Below are 18,148 nucleotides of genomic sequence, written 5' to 3'. Positions count from 1 at the left end.
AGTCAGCCACCTGTGAAGGGTTAACACTTAAGTTTTTAATAGCTGCAATGCGTAACCACTGAAGTCTACCACAGCCAGGGACTTCACAACATGGAAAATCTCATTACTTGTATTTCTGCTCTCGGGAAACCCCCTTGTTTTCCTTACTTCCCAGTGACCTGGCAAATAAGTCTCCTTTGCTGGAGAGTTGAGAAAGGAGACCCTTGTAAGTAGTACTCATGGTGTCCTAGCCCAATGTGGGCAGCAGCATGCGGGCTGGATACTTCCGTTTTCTTAAACTTCCTCCACTTCTTTCAGGGTGTGCTCCAGGATAGTGTCTTGTCCCTGGAACTTAAAATAGCCACGAAACAACTTTTTCTGAAGCACCAGGGGAAACCAATAGATATCATCTGCCCACATGTGCTTGAATGGCACCTCATCCAGCTGAAACCACTGTGGGCGCATTTCTGGTGGGAGAAAACAGAAGAATTTTGCATGAGCCTTTCTCTTGGGTTTTTTTTTCTGCCTAGACTTGGAATACCTGTCAACAAGCAGCTTCCCTCTAGAGCCCAGCTCCTCCCTTCTCAAAGGGATTTTGGTATGAGTAGTTCTGCATTTCTTAAGAGCAATACTGTCTCAGAAAAGAATGTACATCCTTCCTTCCCCTCCGCTAGCTACCTACCGTCACTTTCTGTTGGCTCTCCATGAAAATGATCTGCCCGGAAAATGTGGACATCCATGAGTTCAGGGTTGCCCACAAATTCAAACGTGATCTGACCCATCTTCTGCAAGGTGTCCACAGTCAGTCCACTCTCCTCCAGGAGCTCCCTGTAGGACAAGACATAGACCTCTTGACATGAAAGCGAGCAGTGGGAGAACAAAAAGGCAGTCATTAGCTTTACTCAGAGATTCAAAACACCTCAAGTGAACCAAAGGTGAAAGCTGCACCTGTAAAACAAAGCCGGGCACAGCAGAGTTCCGGCTTGCACCAAACTATGAACCTGCTTACATCACACTGGAGCCAGGTCAGATGGGCTTGTATGTTACCTCAAGCTCCTAAAGGCTGGTAGGAAAATATGTTGGAAGGGGAAGATTCAGGAAAATTGATTGTTTAGTATAATTTACATTCCTTGCAATGTGGCGATCCTTTCTGAGATAAGTGTGAAGCAGGCTAACCCTCATATGACTGTAGCTGGATGTGGCTTAAGAGCTCAGAGATGCACTTCACTTACACAGGCAAAAGGTTTTCCCAACTTCAAGCTAAAGCTTTTAGAATTGTGGGGAAGCAGGTCGTAACTACTAGAGCATCTACCTATACTTGCTACAAAATTGGCTACTGAGGCTAACTGAAGCTTATTTAAATAACACTACACGCTACATAAAATCATTTGCACACAGAATGTTAGGAATACAGTCTCAGATTCAAATGCCATATAAAAAATACAAATGAATTGTGTAAACTTGCTATTTCTGCTCCTTGGAAGTACAGTTAGCATAAAGAGAGGCTAGAAGGCAAGACTTCCGAGAGCACTTTTAGAGACTTGCCAGACAGCGCTTTTCCATGCATCACCTTGCACAGCTACCCGAAGCACATTCAATTACTTGCTCTGTTTACCACTACACACTTAGGGCTTTTTTTATTTTTACCTACCTCCAACAGAATCAGCACAGCTTGAAGTTAGTCATGGTTTTTCTAATGTACAAAAATTAGGAATACTTTGAAACAGTGTATCTTCAGCTGAGGTTAATAATTAATGTTGTTGCATATTTGGCAGTAACAATTTTAAAATGTAATGGAAATGATCTGTAAGGCTCCAGCTTTCTTTGGCATCAATTTCATGGATCCCATCCTTCAAAATTACATCCCAGCTTAATCTTCCTGAGAATCTATGTCAAAAGTGGAAGCAGTTTTCCAGCAACAAATCTAAAAGCCTCATTTTACAGGCTGCAATAACTGAACAACAAAGCACAACACTGCTATTATTCTCCAAGCAATTTATCTGTCAGCTGTTTGGCTCCATATATAGTAAGTGGAAACATTATGGGTAGAAAGCTAGAAATAATGAACTAGCTAAATGCTGCCACAGAAGGTGTGCCACTGAGGAGCTGCGGGTGCCCAGGTGCTCACAGGAATGTGGTGTATCCAGCAGAGGATGGAAATCTTACCAATATGGGAAACTTGTTCATGTTTCAGTTGAATATTTAACTATCTGTGCTGTGAGGACACTTCACCTTATGCTGCTGCAAACCCAACTGAGACAGTGCAACATGGAACCACAGCCTAACACCTCAGCTCTGAATACAGAGCAGAGGTGGTGCAAGTTCAGTTTGATTTGGACTGTGTGACCCTTCCTGGAGAAGAGCTGCACCCTGAGGCAGCACTGCAACAGTGGTGGTCCACCAGGAAGGTGGGCTGTGTGTCTAGCTGGCCCTGGCTCTGGCGACTGCTTCCTGCCCAGCTGACCTCAGTGGGAATCAGTTGTGTCATTCTGCAGGAGACTCCTACCAGCTGTGTTGAAAGGGATGAGGACTGGACTGGTCCACAGCAGCAGGTGGTGGCTGTGCTGTGGCACATTGCACTTAAATTGAAACTATTACCACTTAACATTTCAAATGGACTAAAGCTCCAGTTTCTAACTCTGGGCTAGCACAGACAAACACGCACCTAGGAGATCAAATGCTAAGTTAAATCATTAGCTTTACAGCACAGTCAGCAGCAGTGTAAGCCTAGCAAATGAAGACTTGCTTTAAGTAACAAAACTGATCTCCCTCCTTCCACTCAGGGTTGGTAAATTACACAACCAACCATGATGTAAGCATGTATGTTACATGGTACATTAACACCGTGCACTGCTGGGTGCGCATCTGCACAGAGGGTCCTTCCGTCCCCTGGATGCGCTCACCACAGAACCCCGGTGGTTGCACCAGCACAGCTGAGGAGACGGTTCAGGGCAAAAGCTGTTGGGTAGCTGTTAGCACACCAACATTGATCTTCCTGCAGGTGCGAGGGCAATTCTGGGCATGTATCAGAAGGTAAGGAGGTGGCAAAGTGAAGCTTTGTATCAGCAGCATTCAGGTAAAAGAGTGAGGTACCTAGTTTTTAAAGGCATTTCACAGTTCAGCTGTGATCTGCTATTTCATTTTAATGACTAGGCAGAAGAACTTCAAGAAATCAGTACTAAAAGCTTAAAAAAACAGTACTGTACCTCTGTACTGATGGAACGCAACTCCCTAACTCAGCATTACGCTTAAAAATGTCACCATGCAATCAAGTAATAAATTTCCATGCTGCCTTTCATAAAAGACCCCTGAGAATTTCTACTATTCCATCACTATGTTTTCACACAGTACTACAAATGCTACTGTGAAGTTGCAACTGCTCAACAGCTTCCAAATTTAAACAATAAACAGCTTCAAAATTTAAGTGATAGGCGGTACACTTGCATAAGCTGCAATTCTGCTATGTAGCTGTAATTCAACTCTGCACCTTTCTGAACAGTGCAAGAACCTCTGTCCACCACTAGAAGAACAAGTCTCAGTTTAAATCAGAGTCCAGGAGATGGGAAGGAGGACACTTGGTAACTTCCAGTTAGGGACTGGACGACAATTAAAGGTTTGCAGATGACAGGCAGTGGGGAGCAATCCTGTTTCTTTGTGCATTTGGACGAACCCTCATCACCTGTGCAGCAGGTGATTTTCTCTGTTCAGAGGAGGCTCGTGACTGCGCGGGTGGGTAACACACTGGTTACGCTATGAGGAGGGTGTTACTGCTCAGCTGAGCTTCGGTAACCCCGCCTGCAGCCCACCACAAAGGGTCTAACGCCTCCAGGGCCCAAGCTGTGCCTCAACACTTGCCTCTGCCCGGGGGAGTGGCCGAGCCGGGCCAGGCCTCACCTGCGAGCAGCCTCCTCGATGCTCTCCCCCGGCTGCACCTTGCCCCCGAAGCCGTTCCACAGCCCGGCGCCAAAGCCCCGCTTCTTCATGCCCAGCAGGACGCGGGGCGGCTGCACCACCAGCACCAGGGTGAAGAGCCTGGTCGTGCACATGGCTCCTGGGCGAGAGGCGAGGAGGCTGCACCAGGGCCCCGGCACCCTCAGCGGGGAGGCCGGGCCGCTCCCCCGGCCCAGGGGGCGCAGACAGCCCCACACCCCCCAAACAGCCAGCACCCCCTCCATAAATGACTGGTGCCCGCCACCCCCGGCCCAGACCTTGGTCCCCCAGCGCCTACTCCTCTAGCGCTCCCCACCGACCCTTGCTCCGCTGCTCCCCCTTCCCAAATCCCTTGCCCCCAACAGCCTTCCCCCCCAAACCCCTGACCCCTCCGCAGCCCTTCCCCAAACCGTAAGCCGAGACCCCCCAGCACCTCTGCCCAACGCCCGCCTTTCCCGCCTGCCGCCGCCTCTTCCCCTCAGCACCGGCCCGGCCCTTCCCGCGCCGCCGCCGCTCCCGGCCCGCCCCCGGCCCGCCCCTGGCCGCCGTGAGGGACGAGGGCGGGCTGAGGCGGCCGCCATGGCGTGGCCGGGGGGCGCCGCCGTTGGCAAGTGCGTGGCGGGGCCGCTGAGGGGATCCGGGTCGGTGGGGCGGCCCCGGCGAGGTGCGGCCGTAGTCCCGGCGCCTGAAGTTTTTGTCAGGAACGGGTAACGGGCCATTTGGGTTTGTCGGGAATGCTGGAACGGGGTTCATTACCTGGAAAGCGACGGTAGCAGCGTGGCCGCAGCCGGGAGGGAGCCTCCGGGAGCTGGGGTGGCCCTGCTTCCCCTGAGGGGCTGATGGAGGCCGCCCTGGCCCTTGCTGGGGTCCCTTTGCCATGTTGCGCCGCCGGCGGCGGAGCGCGGCCCTCCCTCCTTCCCGCCTCTCCTCAGGTTCCACCCGTGAGGCCGCAATCAAACACGGCCCTTCTCTTCTGGGTAGACCTGGTAGCTAAAGGTGCCAAGACTCAATTTGCCGGCTTTTTTTGTTTTTTTCAGCCTGGGAGGAGCTGTATTCGATGTTAGAATTAAGTACTATGGAGACTTTGGAAATACATAGTGGTTATATACTAACTGATTCTCTTGCCTTTCGTCCCGGGCAGCTGTAGGCGTTTGGTGAGCAAATGTCTACACACCACGGGAAGGTTTCAGAAGAAATCTGGGACTGAGCACAGGTGGTTGCAGCGGCACTTGAGGGACCCCTTTGTCAAGGCAGCGAAGCAGCAGCATTACCGTTGCCGAAGTGCGTTCAAGTTACTGGAAATTGATGACAAGCTTCATATTCTTCGTCCGGGGCTTTCTGTTCTTGACTGTGGAGCGGCACCTGGTGCTTGGAGCCAGGTTGCAGTACAGAGGGTCAATGCCTTAGGTACCGGTAAGCGCATGTTTTTGGCAGACAAGATGGGGATGATGCTCATCTTGAAGTGTGTGAGAAGGTTCAGCTGTGTGGTGGTGGTGTGGGGAAGGGCGTGGGTACTGGCAAATGCCAGTCACCGATAGAAGCCTGAAGGTGTGTGCCTGTGTGGCGGTGAATAGTGACTCTTTGTATCGTCTGGAGAAATCATATTTGCGAAATAAAAACTTGCCATGTGGTGCTGGTGTTCTGATTAACTGCTGTGGGGAAGATCCCTTCATTGCATTCTGAAATTGGTGTGGCCTCCAGCAGGTAACTTGGGTTTTCTGAATTTTTATTTCCCTTCTTGAAAAATGGTAGTAACCACTACGTCCATTTTATGTGTGTTACACCATTTATATTCACAAGGTAAGGTGTTATCATCTGTACTATTGTCCAGGATATCTGGACTGTCAGTCTTGAAAGAGCAGAAGAAAACCAAGAAAAATACCCCTTGCTTATCCAAAGTAACTGAGTTTTCATGTCTTGAATGGATTAGCTTAGAGCAAACCATCCATCCAATGCACACAGCAAACTCTCAAAGGACGAGACGACCAGACATGGCAGGTGATACGTCTTTTGTTTATTGACTAACGTGGCACTCATGCATATGCAGGTTGTTTGCAACCACTATGAGTGTTCAGTGTGTCATTCATTTTTATAATCTAGATCCTGCTGTCCCCACTGGCTTTGTCCTTGGTGTTGACCTCCTGCGGATTTCTCCTCTGGAAGGAGCAGTGTTCCTGTCAGAGGCTGACATTGCAGACCCAAGCACGCTGAAGTCGATTCAGAGCCTGCTTCCTGCAGAGAAAGTAGATGTTATCTTAAGCGACATGGCACCTAATGCGACAGGCATTAAAGAACTGGATCATCAGAAGCAGATCAATCTGTGTTTAGGCCTGCTGAATCTGTCCCGAAGTATTTTAAAGCCAAAAGGAACAATGCTTTGTAAATTCTGGGATGGATACGAGTCACATCTTCTGCAAAACAGACTGAAGGAGCAGTTCCAAGACGTGAGAACTATAAAGCCTCATGCCAGCCGGAAGGACTCTGCTGAATCTTATTATTTGGCAAGACTGTACAAAGGGAAATGAAGGCTGAGAACAGCAGGTTATCGTAACAGGTGATCAAACATTGATTGGAAATCTGAATTTGGCATGTGTTTAAAGAATAAATCCCCCCATCCCTGGGAAAATCTGACGCAATTCTGATGAAGTACATCATGCTTTTCAAAAATAAACCGGGATGGTGTCCTACTGAGTTTATCCACTAATTATACAAGCAGAGACATCCATTCTAGCTTCTTACCTGTGGAGAAAAGTGTTGGGTATGGAGAGGAATAATCTGAAAGGCAACCTGTGGGGCTGACATAATGGAAATGAAAATAAAACAGTGATTATATGAGTTTTTAATGTATGCTTGAAAATCATTGCATTATTAATGTCATATATGAGACTAACCATCAAGGTGGTTGTCAGAATGAGAGGGAACAGTGAGGGGAGTTTAAGCCAATTTGTTGCCTCTTCATCTTTCTTAAAAGCTGGTGCAATTTGTTAGCACATGTAAAAATAGGTAACGTTTTTATGTGTGTTGGGATCTGCATTGTCTCATGTATGATCTGTAAGGCAGCCGCTCGGGGTATGCGACGTGACTTTGGAATATTCAGCCTGATGGCTCTACTGCATTTTCTAAAGACAGGTTATATTTAGAAATTGCTACTTCATGGTACTCATAAATCCCGTAAATGACAGGAGGGCAGGGCCATTGCTACTGAGAAGATAATTTCCCCTGTGTTTTCACTAATGTTTTGTATTTGAGCAATGATGTTTCTCTAGGTGAAATGGCAACATGTTCCCTGGATCCTAGACACGGAGAATTACTGATTGAATTGCTAGAATTCTGTTTGGAAAAATAAATTTAGCCACTGCCGTATCTGGAAGTGACAACTTTTACATTAAATAGTGCTTTTATCAGACCGACTGTGGCATGAGTTGTAAGATGGGCTGGCACCACTGACTTTTTCAGGCTTCCAGGTCTTTCTCCTTATAAATGTTTTATTTGGGGTGACTTACAGATTTATCAACTATTAACTGCTTGAAACTGCTGGATCTCCAGACTGAACGGTGTGTGCGGAAGCGTCAGCCCAACAGCCTGAACCGGGGCGTTGAGTGTTGCTTTGTGTGTTTGGGAAGGGGAAAAAATAACGTTGGTGTGCGCTGCTGGGAAAACTGCTGCCTGCGACTCGCAGCGGGAGCTGGGGCTGGCTCCCCCGGCTGCAGTGGCGGTGGGGCAGGACGGCCCATGCGCGGGCAGGAGCGCTGCGGCTCCGTCCCGGGTTGCAGCGGGGGACAGTGCGGTTTTGGCGGGGTGGGTTGCGGAGAGGCGGCGGGGGGAGGCCGGACTGGAAGGGGCTTCGCACCGAGGCGGGGCATTACGGTACGGCGCGGCGGGCGTGCGCGCCTAGTCCCGTCGTTACGGCGGCCCGGCCCGCTGTTCTCGCGAGAGCTGGCGCGAGTTCCCGTGAGATCTCGGCGCCGGGGCGAGGAGGGAGATCCAAGCGGGGCGCGCGCCGCCGCCCGCGGCGGGTGAGTGAGGGAGCGCGTGAGGGCGGGAGGGGGCTGCGGCCCGGCCCGTTCCCGCCGCCCGGCCGAGCGGGGGGAGGCTGCGCCGTGTCCCCGTTTCTTCTGCCCCTGAGGTGGGGTAGGGCTGTGGGCGCTGCCGGGGCCCCGCTCCCCCGCTCGCCCTCGGAGGGGTCCCTGAGGGCGAGCCCCCCGCGGTGCTCAGCGCGGCCCGGCCGCGGCCGCTCCCGGGGGTCTAAGGCGCGGGGCTGTGAGGGCAGCGGGTCCCTCGGTGCCCTCCCGGGGAGCCTTTGCCAAAGGGTTCTCTGCAGCGGGGAGGAACGTAATCTTTAACGCTCATCTTGGTTTCGGAACCGGCTTGCTGGAGCAGTTACCTGTTGGCAGTGGTCTTTCTCGAATTTATTTATCTGTGGTACTGAGGTACTTACTTCGAATAAACGTTTTCATTTGGGTTTTGGCTGATCTTGCCAGTGTGCCTCTATTATGTCTCCTCATTGTCATGATGTAAATCAGAAGAGTAACTGCTGGCTTACCCTGAGAGTTACCCCATGCCCGTGGCTCTGGTAGGAGCCTGTGTGAGTGTTCAGTGTCTTCCCTGGTCCTGAGCCTTCACCTGTGCTGCTGGGGCTTGCTGGGGTGGGCAGTCACCAGAGGGTCTTCCTGAAATCTCCTGGAAAAACTTGCAAGCTTTTCCGAGCTCCAGGCTTAGTTTGTCTTTGGCCTTTTAGTTAGTGCCCTTCCAAATTTGAAGAAAGAATTGCAAAAACTTTGATGTGAACAAGGAAACACAGTTTTACTTAGAGAAATGATCTGTGAACTTGGGAAGCCTTGTTACTGGAAGTTAGGCTCCAAAGTGCTTTTTTGGAAACCAGAATCAAGTTGTGTAGAAGGTAGGGTTTGCTCCCAGTACGGAATTATTTCTACTCCCCCATCAGCTTCAAACGTTTGGAGGAAGAGTAATGAGTTCTGTTAGTGTTCAGTGTTGTAGATCTTCATGTCCTACAATGTCAGCTTGCATCCCAGAATCTATCTTGATTGTATAGGAAAGAATTCAATTTTGTATGACTTACGACAGACTTCATATGCTTATGGGCTGATGTTCTGGGGAGAGTGTATTGAAATAAAATCAAACCGTTTTGGGTAGGAAGCTCGGGGAAGAACAGGATGTCTTGCATCGGTTTCTTGTTTTAGAGGCCTACAACTTCAAACGTGGTTGGATAGTGTTTTCTGGTTCCAGTTCACCCCAGCAGTATCTGTGGATCCCACCAGTTACTAGCAGGTTGGGTTTTGTTTTCCTGTAAATTGGAAAACCTTGCATTTAGTGTTTCTTCAGGGCAATGACGTTAGATCTCTTTTTTTACTAAAGCAGCCATTATATAACAGCTTGCTCTGATCGTTTTTCTGATGAGTCTCTGTGTATTTCCAGAGCCATGGAGGATTTGGAAGGTAATACCACTGTTTTCTCCACCCTGAGATCCCTCAACAACTTTATTTCGCAGCGTATGGAGGGGATGTCTGGGCTGGCTACGCCAGGATCGACTCAAAGCGCCTTACAGACTGAGTACCAGCAGAGGGTGCAGGTGAGGTGTCCTCATCTTGGTGATGCCTGCGGTATCACTTCAGTGTGGTTGTGTACTCCTTTTGATTTCAGGATTCGGGATTGATTTCATTAAGATCTGACCATTCTTTCTAAAACTGATATTCTTGCAAGCTCAATGGTGGAAGCTTGCTTTTGGTCAACGTTCTAGAATATTTCCCCTTTTTTCAGTGCCAGACATTTATTTCTGTTTTGTGAAAATTTAAGAAAGGTCCTTTGAATTTCTTCCCTGTTAGTTATGTCTGTATACCAGCTCAGGAAATTCAGTTGTAAGTTGTTCTGACATTTCTGAACAAAGGAGCTTTATAGCTGTTACTCTTTTTCTAGTAAGTCACTTTGTTACCTTTTTTCACAATCTTCCTTGAAGTTTCTTTGCCTGGACACATACAGGAGACTTGCATTGTGCTGTGGCTTTGATGTGCTAACCAGTAGTGATTTCTTGTCCACTTCTGTTCATATCCACATGGGGTTTTTTTTGACTTTTTCCTGTAAGCTGCCTCATGCACATAAAGCATGGAGCAAATTGACATCTTGGATCATAAGGACCGTTTGTTAGGCAGGAATGAAGATTCTGTCTTCTGTTCCTTAAAATAATTCTATTTCAATCTCTTAAGTATAAAATAAGCTTGCTTTTTTTTCAGTGTAAATCTGATGGACTTGAAATGTTGATAAAAACTTATGCATTTTCTGTCTTTTACAGAGATAGAGGAGTCTGTCGTTAGAGAGTCTTCATTAGCTATGTGTTGAATGTACATTGCTTAGATGTGAGGTATTCTATTAATACTGTCTGTGCCTTAAGGTAATTTGAATGAAAAAAAAGAAGTGTAATGTAGCAGGCAGTTAGAAAAACATGTTTCGCTCAGCAGTTAAATTTCTTGGGGAGCGTGATCTCTGCCACTTGGTTAGCTGCTGTTACTTTTAGAGGCCTGTGGAGTTCATAATTAACCTTTTTTTAGATACCTTTTGTCAGAGTACCTCTAGAGATTGAATGAGAAATTCTGAATGAAGAACTTGAAATTCACCTCTTTCCAACTAGCATTGATTTGATAGGGGTTTCTGTGTTGTTGAACTCTTGGTTTTCCCATCTGCAGCTGATGTGAGAAGTACCACAAATATGGCGATAGTTTCCTTGTAATTTGTGAAATGGCATGCAAGTATCAGCTGAATAATACAGGGTGTGAGATAATGATATTACTGCAATGCTGTTAATAGTGTGTAATGTCCCTTTTCACACATGAACTGGGCAGTTGGAAGAACAAGCTGGACAAATCCGCTCCAAATCCCAGCTCTTGCAGGTGGAACGAGAGAAGTTGCAGATGGAGCTTAGCCACAAACGAGCGCGCATTGAGCTAGAGAAGGCAGCTAATACCAATGCCAGAAACTATGAGGTAAGTATGACAGTTGCAGATGACTTGATATCATAGGCCGAAGTCAGAACATACCTTGCACATCTGTGTTGGTGTTTGGATCAGGGATACGCTGTTGACTTCTCACGTGCTGTGCTTTGGTTTGCCGTGGTGTGTCTCTGAATATGTGTAGTCAACTTCTTTTGGATGAAACTAAACTGAAAGATGCAGGCCAGGAGAAAGCTTGGTGCTCTCCAACTGCTAATGGACACTGTCTTCGTGAATGCGCCTGGAAAGCATTTACTGTGTTTGCATTTACTGCAGATGTGGTGGTGGTGTGAGTGTCGAGTTCCCAGCACCAACTGTTTTGCTCTACAGATCCCCTCGCAGTGCATTGCACTAATTGCTCATGTACCCAAGAGTGTGAGCGCTGAAGCCTTGTTTGGTTGACAAACTGATGATCTGATCACTAGATTCTGTTAGTTTAGCACTGAAGGCAGCAATAACAAAAGGGATTTGGAATTTGTTTCTCCCAGAAGTGTTTAAGTGTTTTTCTCCCAGATGAATTTAAACTTCTGCTGGCACAGTTGCAAGCATTTAGTTTTTGTGACTGTAATTAATTGGAATGGCAGCAGTGCCAACCATGCACTGTCACACAAGAGAGCTTGCACTGATAAAACAGTGAGCCTCACTCAGGGACTAACAGCTTTTATTAGTTTCTGGTTTTGTGCCCACATATGTTTGCTTAACTATGTTACTGAAATAAGTAGTAGATCTGTGGGTTTTGTAGTATAATAAAGGTCTGATTTTTTTTTTTTTTTACTTAAAAGGATTTATTTAAATTTATTTAAAAAGAAATCTTTAAAAAATAATAAGCATGTTTTTGTTGCATTTTACAAGGGTGTGCTGGGTGACAGATTTAGTGTGTAGTGGTGAAATAGCAAGTCAGTGACTAAATTCCTCATTCCTCTGAAGTCAGGTGATGTGGGTTAGGCCACAAAGAGTTCAAACTGGAATATAGCTGAGTCAGTCACAGAAACCCTTGAAATACTGGTATAAAAAAAGGGAGCAGCACTAATCCAGCACTGTGGTAATTACCCTGCTCAGATGCTGTGTTTTTCTGAGTCATGTGGATAAAGGTTTTAGGAACCTCACACTGCTTTGCATAATCCTTGCTTACTATGTAAATCCGTGTCTCGATTTGCTTTGATTAGCAAGGCAATTTACTGCACATTTTTTCAATAACTGTTAATCAATTTGTGGTAGGAACAAACTGAAATGGTGTATGAAAGTTTGTCAGACTGCAAAAATATTTATTGTATTCATTGATAATACTGTGCGTTTAAATCCCGTTTCTTTTCTATTAAATAGCCTCATATAATTTCAAGAAGTTGCAGAGAGAAGTTCGTCTTATTAACCCAACGACAGAGAACTGAGTTTCTGAAAGTCAATTTGCTATGCATGGGTCAGCTTTAAATTGGAGCATCAAATGTTTTCATCTTTGATCCACTGGAGAGTGTGCAGTGGAGCCTGTGAAACCATGTCTGTATTCTCATATTCATGTCTTAGTCTAAGAGATTTGGAAGACTGTCTTAATTTTCTAGCTCCATTGCCCTGCATAGTTCCTTGGCATTGATCTGCTGCTGGTAGGATCTCTGCCCCTGCTAGTGGAAAGGTTAAAGCTATGGTCTGAGTAATATTGTTCCATGATGATGCCTTGGTGGCCACAGTAATGAGGAATGAAGACAGGAGAAATGAAAGTGGCTTCACCTTTGTGCTACTTTCTTCTTACATTTCTTTGCTTTTTTTTCCTTCTTTGCAAGCGAGAGGCTGACCGTAACCAGGAGCTGCTCACACGCATAAAGCAATATCAGGAAAGGGAGACAGAAGCTGAAAATAAACTGAAAGAACAAATAGAGATGAACAAATCCTATAAGAAGAGCATGGAGACAACGAGTAAGAAGCTGCAAGAGAAGGAGAGCAAATTAGCTGAAGCTAATGAAGTAAGAACAGAGTAATTTTTTAATCTGTTCATAGCTTCAGGTGACTTTGCAGTTCTTGTGAATTGAAAATGCCCTTTTTGATTTAAAAAACCCCACACAACCGAACAAAATGATTGGAATCACTGTGTTCATCATCTGGAAATAAATAAATGCTAGTGTGTCTTTGTGTCAAAGTTTGGAACCTAATCAAGTCCAGACCCAAGTGAGCAAGTCAGAAGATGTTGCAGTGTTAATTAATAATGAGATGAGATTTCTTAGACAGATTGATATGGAGAAGGAGGAAAACATGTGCAAAAGTCAGGTTACATGACATTGTGTAAAGAAAGGGGAAATGCTAGAGGAGGTAAGGTGGGAAGGTGTTCAGGGAAGCAGGGAGAACTGCAGAGTAAATGAGGCCAAAGTTAAGTACAAAGTTTATCTTCCTGAAGCGTCTTAAGTGCCTGTGTGTTCCACTGTAGATTGAATGCTTGGATAATAATTTCAGGTCTTTTGGATGAATGTCTTCTCAACCCTCAGCCTTTTCAGATATTATGATAGTTAAGTTCAGCTAGTTAATTTGAAACTTTTCTGTTTAAATTGGTTTCTTGCACCAGTTGTGGATCAGCAAGCACTAGGTCCTTAAACCTTCCTCCTGCCTAGGTGTCACTGGAAATGTATCTATGTGATAAAGCGGGTAAACAGATTTAATGTGCCAGTTATCAGTGATTAAAAACAGGGAGGCAGTGGCAGCACATGAGATAAACTAAACCCACATGTGAATTGTGTTCTATTTCTGTGTTCTTTTTATTTCCACATCCATCAGTATCAAGATGAGAACCCTTTATGCATCTCTGTCTAGAAAACATCTTACGTATGTAATGTTTTGAGGCTTTTCTCTCTTTGTTCAAAGGAGCAGAGTAATGGCTATTTGAAATAAACCTGTGCATTTTTCTTTAGAGTGAAGATATTTTGAACAAAATTTTAAAAACAACTTGTCCTCTACTTTTAAGGAAAGCATAATACATCTGGTATTTGGTTGAGGCAAACCCAGACATTTTCAATTTTGAAACCCAGACAAAATGTATTTGGAATGGTTGTGGCATAATTTTTTTACTTTAATATATATACTGGTGTTTTATCATCATCTGGCTTTAAGCTTGATATTTTTCATGCCAGTTTGAGGTCACCCATTTTAAATAGGTAATGGAAATCACAATTTGGGTGACAGATGAAAGCGACTAAATGATTTTCTCTTGTCTTTGCTTTTGAGATGAGTTTGCAGGTCTGAAGGTTTGCCAGTGGGTGGGATTGTTTCTAGATTCAACATTGGTACTTTTTAGTTGCATATGATTTCTGACTATCAACATCTGTAATGTCCAGCTTGGAGAGTCATAGCCTTGTGTAGTTATTCTTCCTTTCCATTAATTCAGACAATCGCTGTATTAAAAGGGAAGATAACAGAGCTGCAATGGAATATAATGAATCAAGAGATGCAGATGACAAGCCAAGACTCTCAGAAGCAGGAACTGATGGAACAACTGGATGTTCAACATAAGTAAGCAGGGGATGAATGACTGTAGGGGGAAAAAGTCAAACAAAACTTCAGTCTTCTGCAGCTGTCATCACTCAGAAAAACTTTCAACAGCGTTTGATTTCTGCTCTTCAAAGGGGTTCTTTGATCTGGATGTGCAGGTTATAACCGTTGTTTGAAACTAGCTCTGAGGTGCAATTTAATTGTACCTTGAGAAGAAAAAAATACTTGAGCTTGAAATCTTGGCAATGTCTTGTGTTCGTGGTAGAGAGTTAACAGAAGGCGTGTGGGTGGGAAAGGCTAATCTGAACTTTATAGACTGAACAGAACAAAAATATCGAGCCTTAAATCATAGTTGAGGGGTAGTTGAAAGATAAGTGTGTTTTTCCTTGCTTACTAAGTTCAACTCTTCAGTTTCAAAGGTGCTGTTTATTTGCTATGAGTGTGTATTTGTTTGTTTCAGAATTAAGGTGTCTTGATTTTTGGATACTTCTCAAGATAGATCTTTTTATTAAAATGGCTATTTTTGTCTATAATTTAGAGGGAGATGGTATGAGTGTGAAGCTATGTTGAGTGCCATATAGCTTGTTAGTGGTGTTTAAAAGTGTTTGTCAGAGATACTTCTGCATGTAGGTTGTTTCTAGCATGTGATTCCTGGGTGCTAAATGCCTCTTGTGTCTACATCTGATAGAAAATGGCAAGAGGCGAGTCAGCAAATCCAGACATTGCAAGCAAGCCAATCCCTACTGGCAGAATATGAACAGAAGATTAAGGTAAGAATCTTTGTGGCCTATATAAAGCTTCAGTTTTTAATTTATTCCATGGAAGAACAGAACAGTGTTTTTTTTTTTTTAAAATTACTATTGCAGAAATAAAGTTAGTTTGTCCTACAAGAATCTGATCTGGTGGTCAGCGGGAGCTAAAGTTGGCTGAATTAATTTGAGTTGACCAGGGTACCTACAATTAGCTGGAACATGACAATTTTCACCTTTGTTGTATCAATTGGTTGGGGAAAAAAGCAATCCACCTATGCTTTCTGTATAGAAAAGTGATTTATGTCCTTATGCAGTACTTTGGAGAAATGTTCTGTTTGGTCTTGTGCCAGAGCACAAGATTGCTCTGCAAAATATTGCTTCTAGAGCAACATTTTTTTCAAATGGTGGAGGATGAACTTAGCAGCTACAGTTACTCTTCTGCTTCCCAGAAAATCCTTCTTCTGGAGTTGGGTTTTGCTCTTTTAGAAAGTGCAATTATTTGCAAAGGTTTCAAAACTGCACTGACTTAAATGTGAGTATAGAGATGCTTTATGTCCTTTCAAATTAATGTGTGGGCTGGCAGGAGCGTATCTTTTTCACTTGTCTTATCTTTGTGGGAGAGGTAGATATGGAGAGTTGCTTTGGTTTGAGCAGGCGCTGATAGTGGCATTGCCTGTAGTTGCTGTGAAGTAAAGCTAGAGTGAAAGCCAGCCTCATTGCCAGCTCTGCGACTGCAAGAAGAGACTTAATTGAACAGAAAGGTTGGGAAACAGATTATCAGAGTGCAATCCAGCTCTAAATAAACTTTCTTCTTTTTTGGAGAAAAAACAGTAACGTTTACCGTAATGCTAAAATGCATGGTTGTGTTTCTTTTCATTTCTAATTCTTGCAGGCCATCCAAGCATCCCCTCTACACTTCATGAACAGAGGGCTAGAAGACAGGAAAATCATAGATTTGGTTTAATCAGTAGAAGAAGGTCCTTTTAATGATTAGTAGAGTTCTTTTTTTGTTATGAACTTAGGGTAAACAGGTGTAGAGAAGAGGCCAGCCCAGGTGTTACAAATGGAATGAGTCATCCCTACTTTGAGCATTGGATTGGACCAGATGACCTACTGAGTTCCCTTCCAACTTCATTCATGTCACTGAGTTTAAAAAGTACAATGGAGAGGTAGCTCTTGAGTTCCGAGTTAATCATTGCTATTCTCTTGTCGTCCCATGTTTTCCAGGATCTGGAACAGAAGTTCTCCCAGCAGGAACATGATGCTCTAATTGTCAAGAACATGAAGGCAGAACTGGCCCGTTTCCCAAAAATGGAGCGGGAATTGCGCCAACTCAGGGAGGAAAATGCCTACTTCAGGTGAATGAAGGGTTGTTCAGTTGTTGAGAGACTTATCTTGTGTTCTTCTGTACCTGCTACCATTGCACTATACGCTCTTTCAAATCCCTCTTTTGGGCTTACTTTAGGGAAAACTTTAGAAGGAAGTTTAAATATTTCATATAAATACTGTGTATGAATTGAGCAGTGTTGTGATCGTTACTAGATGAGAGGATTTGACAACATCTGGGTAATCTTCCTGAACACAAGAGCCTCACAGGATGCATATTGATTGTTCTGGATGGTGACATATTTGCTAGAGCAAAATTAAATGTTTAAAGACAGTGATAAACTCTATAGAGCTTTGGGAAAGAAATTCCTATAGAGAGAAGAGACAAGTGAGTGTTTCTTTAAAAACTGTTTTTGCTTAGTTATTGTTACCACTTTTTTAAAGGGCTGTTTTTCCAGCATAATGTTTGGAAAGTCTTTTGTTTAAATTTATAAAGCCCTCTGATACAGCCCTTTGTAGGGTAGACTTTCTGGGTTTCTGAAGTGGCATTTAATTTGAAAAATTAAATTTCTATGTACTATGAAATAACTTGCCTTAAAGATATTTTTTTTTTTTTAAAGAATAAACTTAATTTTCATTTTCTGGTGCATTTAAAAAAAAAAGCCTAGATTACATTGAGTGATCTTGCCAGCTTTTTCTTATTCTAAAATTAAGTAATTTCCCTTCACTTCGTTCTGGTTATTGTTTTCATTATCATTTAAATTGTTTATCTTGCAATCTTTTCTCATGCTTGTTTTTTGTGCACAGAAACATGATACCAACAGATTAAAGGTAATTTTTTAAAAAAGTTTTATCTTACCCTTGCACACCTCTATTGAAGTAGAGAGAAGCAATCTCAATGCTTGCTTGGTCACCACAGAGTACTCAAAAAGCCTGAGTGTCTGCCGCTTGCTGTGTTCCAATCCTGCATTCAACCTGACTGAAGATCAGAGTTAGGAGTCTTTTGGTACCCTTCGTGCTGCTTTGCCAATCAGTAAAGCAGATACAGAACTTCAGATTGTTTGGACATAATTAGGATGGCACTTAGAGCAGACAAAAATCAGTTCGGTAAAGCTGCGTTGTGTTTTTTTGGTGGTTTTTTTTTTTTGATAGCAGTGGCTTTGCTGTGAAGGTTACAGAAGTGAATCGGTTGAACATCATAATGTCTGTTAAATGTCATACAATTCCCTTGTAATTCCATGTGTATCTGGAAGTTTGTGAGAGTGAGCTGAGTTGCATGGTTCTAATCGTTGTCTTTCTTTTCACCTTAGGGAAATGAAAGAAAACAATGGGTTGCTTAAAGAGGAGGTAGAAGGTCTCCAAAGAAAACTGGAACGCTATGAGAAAGTCCAAGCACAGCTAGTGACCGTTGAATTGGAAAATGAGGTGAGGAGCTGGGAACACTTGGTGGATGAGCAAAGTAGGATTTTCTTTGTTGCCTGTCCTGTCTTTTAGGCTCTTCCTGTGTTGTGTTATTTAAGACATTATACCTGACTTAATTAATGGGTTTGAACCAGGCATTCCCAAACTCAAATGCCAGCATGAGGAGAGCTAAGGCAATGAAGGGAAAAAAGGCAAAATGTTCAGCTGGACATCTTGTGTAAAGAACAATCTTGGTGTAGTGTCTTTTTTGGCTTTGCTGTGTCTCTTACA

At 44.2% G+C, this 18,148-nt stretch overlaps 3 protein-coding genes across 5 annotated transcripts in view; 2 read left to right on the top strand and 1 right to left on the bottom strand.

The window, feature by feature from the left end:
• Positions 1-13: 13 nt before the first annotated feature.
• On the bottom strand, positions 14-4,838 carry NUDT1 (nudix hydrolase 1). 3 transcript variants are annotated; one of them, XM_005228975.4, is made up of 4 exons: positions 4,666-4,838; positions 3,874-4,030; positions 662-807; positions 14-446 (listed from the first exon to the last, which is right to left on the bottom strand). In XM_005228975.4, exons 2-4 carry the CDS (start codon positions 4,023-4,025, stop codon positions 274-276), a joined length of 471 nt encoding a protein of 156 aa, XP_005229032.3. In that variant the 5' UTR covers positions 4,026-4,030; positions 4,666-4,838; the 3' UTR covers positions 14-273. The 3 variants fall into 3 exon arrangements, with proteins under 3 accessions (XP_005229032.3, XP_055659542.1, XP_055659543.1); XM_055803567.1 differs by lacking the exon at positions 4,666-4,838 and adding an exon at positions 4,343-4,496; XM_055803568.1 differs by lacking the exon at positions 4,666-4,838 and adding an exon at positions 4,343-4,409 and having other exon boundaries at positions 3,874-4,050.
• Positions 4,416-7,315, top strand: MRM2 (mitochondrial rRNA methyltransferase 2). Its single transcript, XM_055803566.1, has 3 exons — positions 4,416-4,520; positions 5,051-5,322; positions 6,010-7,315. Exons 1-3 carry the CDS (start codon positions 4,489-4,491, stop codon positions 6,432-6,434), a joined length of 729 nt encoding a protein of 242 aa, XP_055659541.1. The 5' UTR covers positions 4,416-4,488; the 3' UTR covers positions 6,435-7,315.
• Positions 7,316-7,838: 523 nt separating this feature from the next.
• MAD1L1 (mitotic arrest deficient 1 like 1) overlaps positions 7,839-18,148 on the top strand; it is a 380,536-nt gene continuing 370,226 nt past the window's right edge. Inside the window, exons 1-8 of the mRNA XM_055805552.1 lie at positions 7,839-7,925; positions 9,346-9,499; positions 10,764-10,904; positions 12,686-12,865; positions 14,275-14,399; positions 15,067-15,148; positions 16,358-16,488; positions 17,767-17,881. Coding sequence (XP_055661527.1) covers positions 9,350-9,499; positions 10,764-10,904; positions 12,686-12,865; positions 14,275-14,399; positions 15,067-15,148; positions 16,358-16,488; positions 17,767-17,881 — 924 coding nt within the window. The 5' untranslated portion in view covers positions 7,839-7,925; positions 9,346-9,349. The remainder of the gene's footprint in view (positions 7,926-9,345; positions 9,500-10,763; positions 10,905-12,685; positions 12,866-14,274; positions 14,400-15,066; positions 15,149-16,357; positions 16,489-17,766; positions 17,882-18,148) is intronic.

The sequence above is a fragment of the Falco peregrinus genome, chromosome 5 (assembly GCF_023634155.1).
Source record: "Falco peregrinus isolate bFalPer1 chromosome 5, bFalPer1.pri, whole genome shotgun sequence".
Taxonomy (NCBI): Eukaryota; Metazoa; Chordata; class Aves; order Falconiformes; family Falconidae; genus Falco; species Falco peregrinus.
This window is presented reverse-complemented; position numbering and strand designations above follow the sequence as displayed.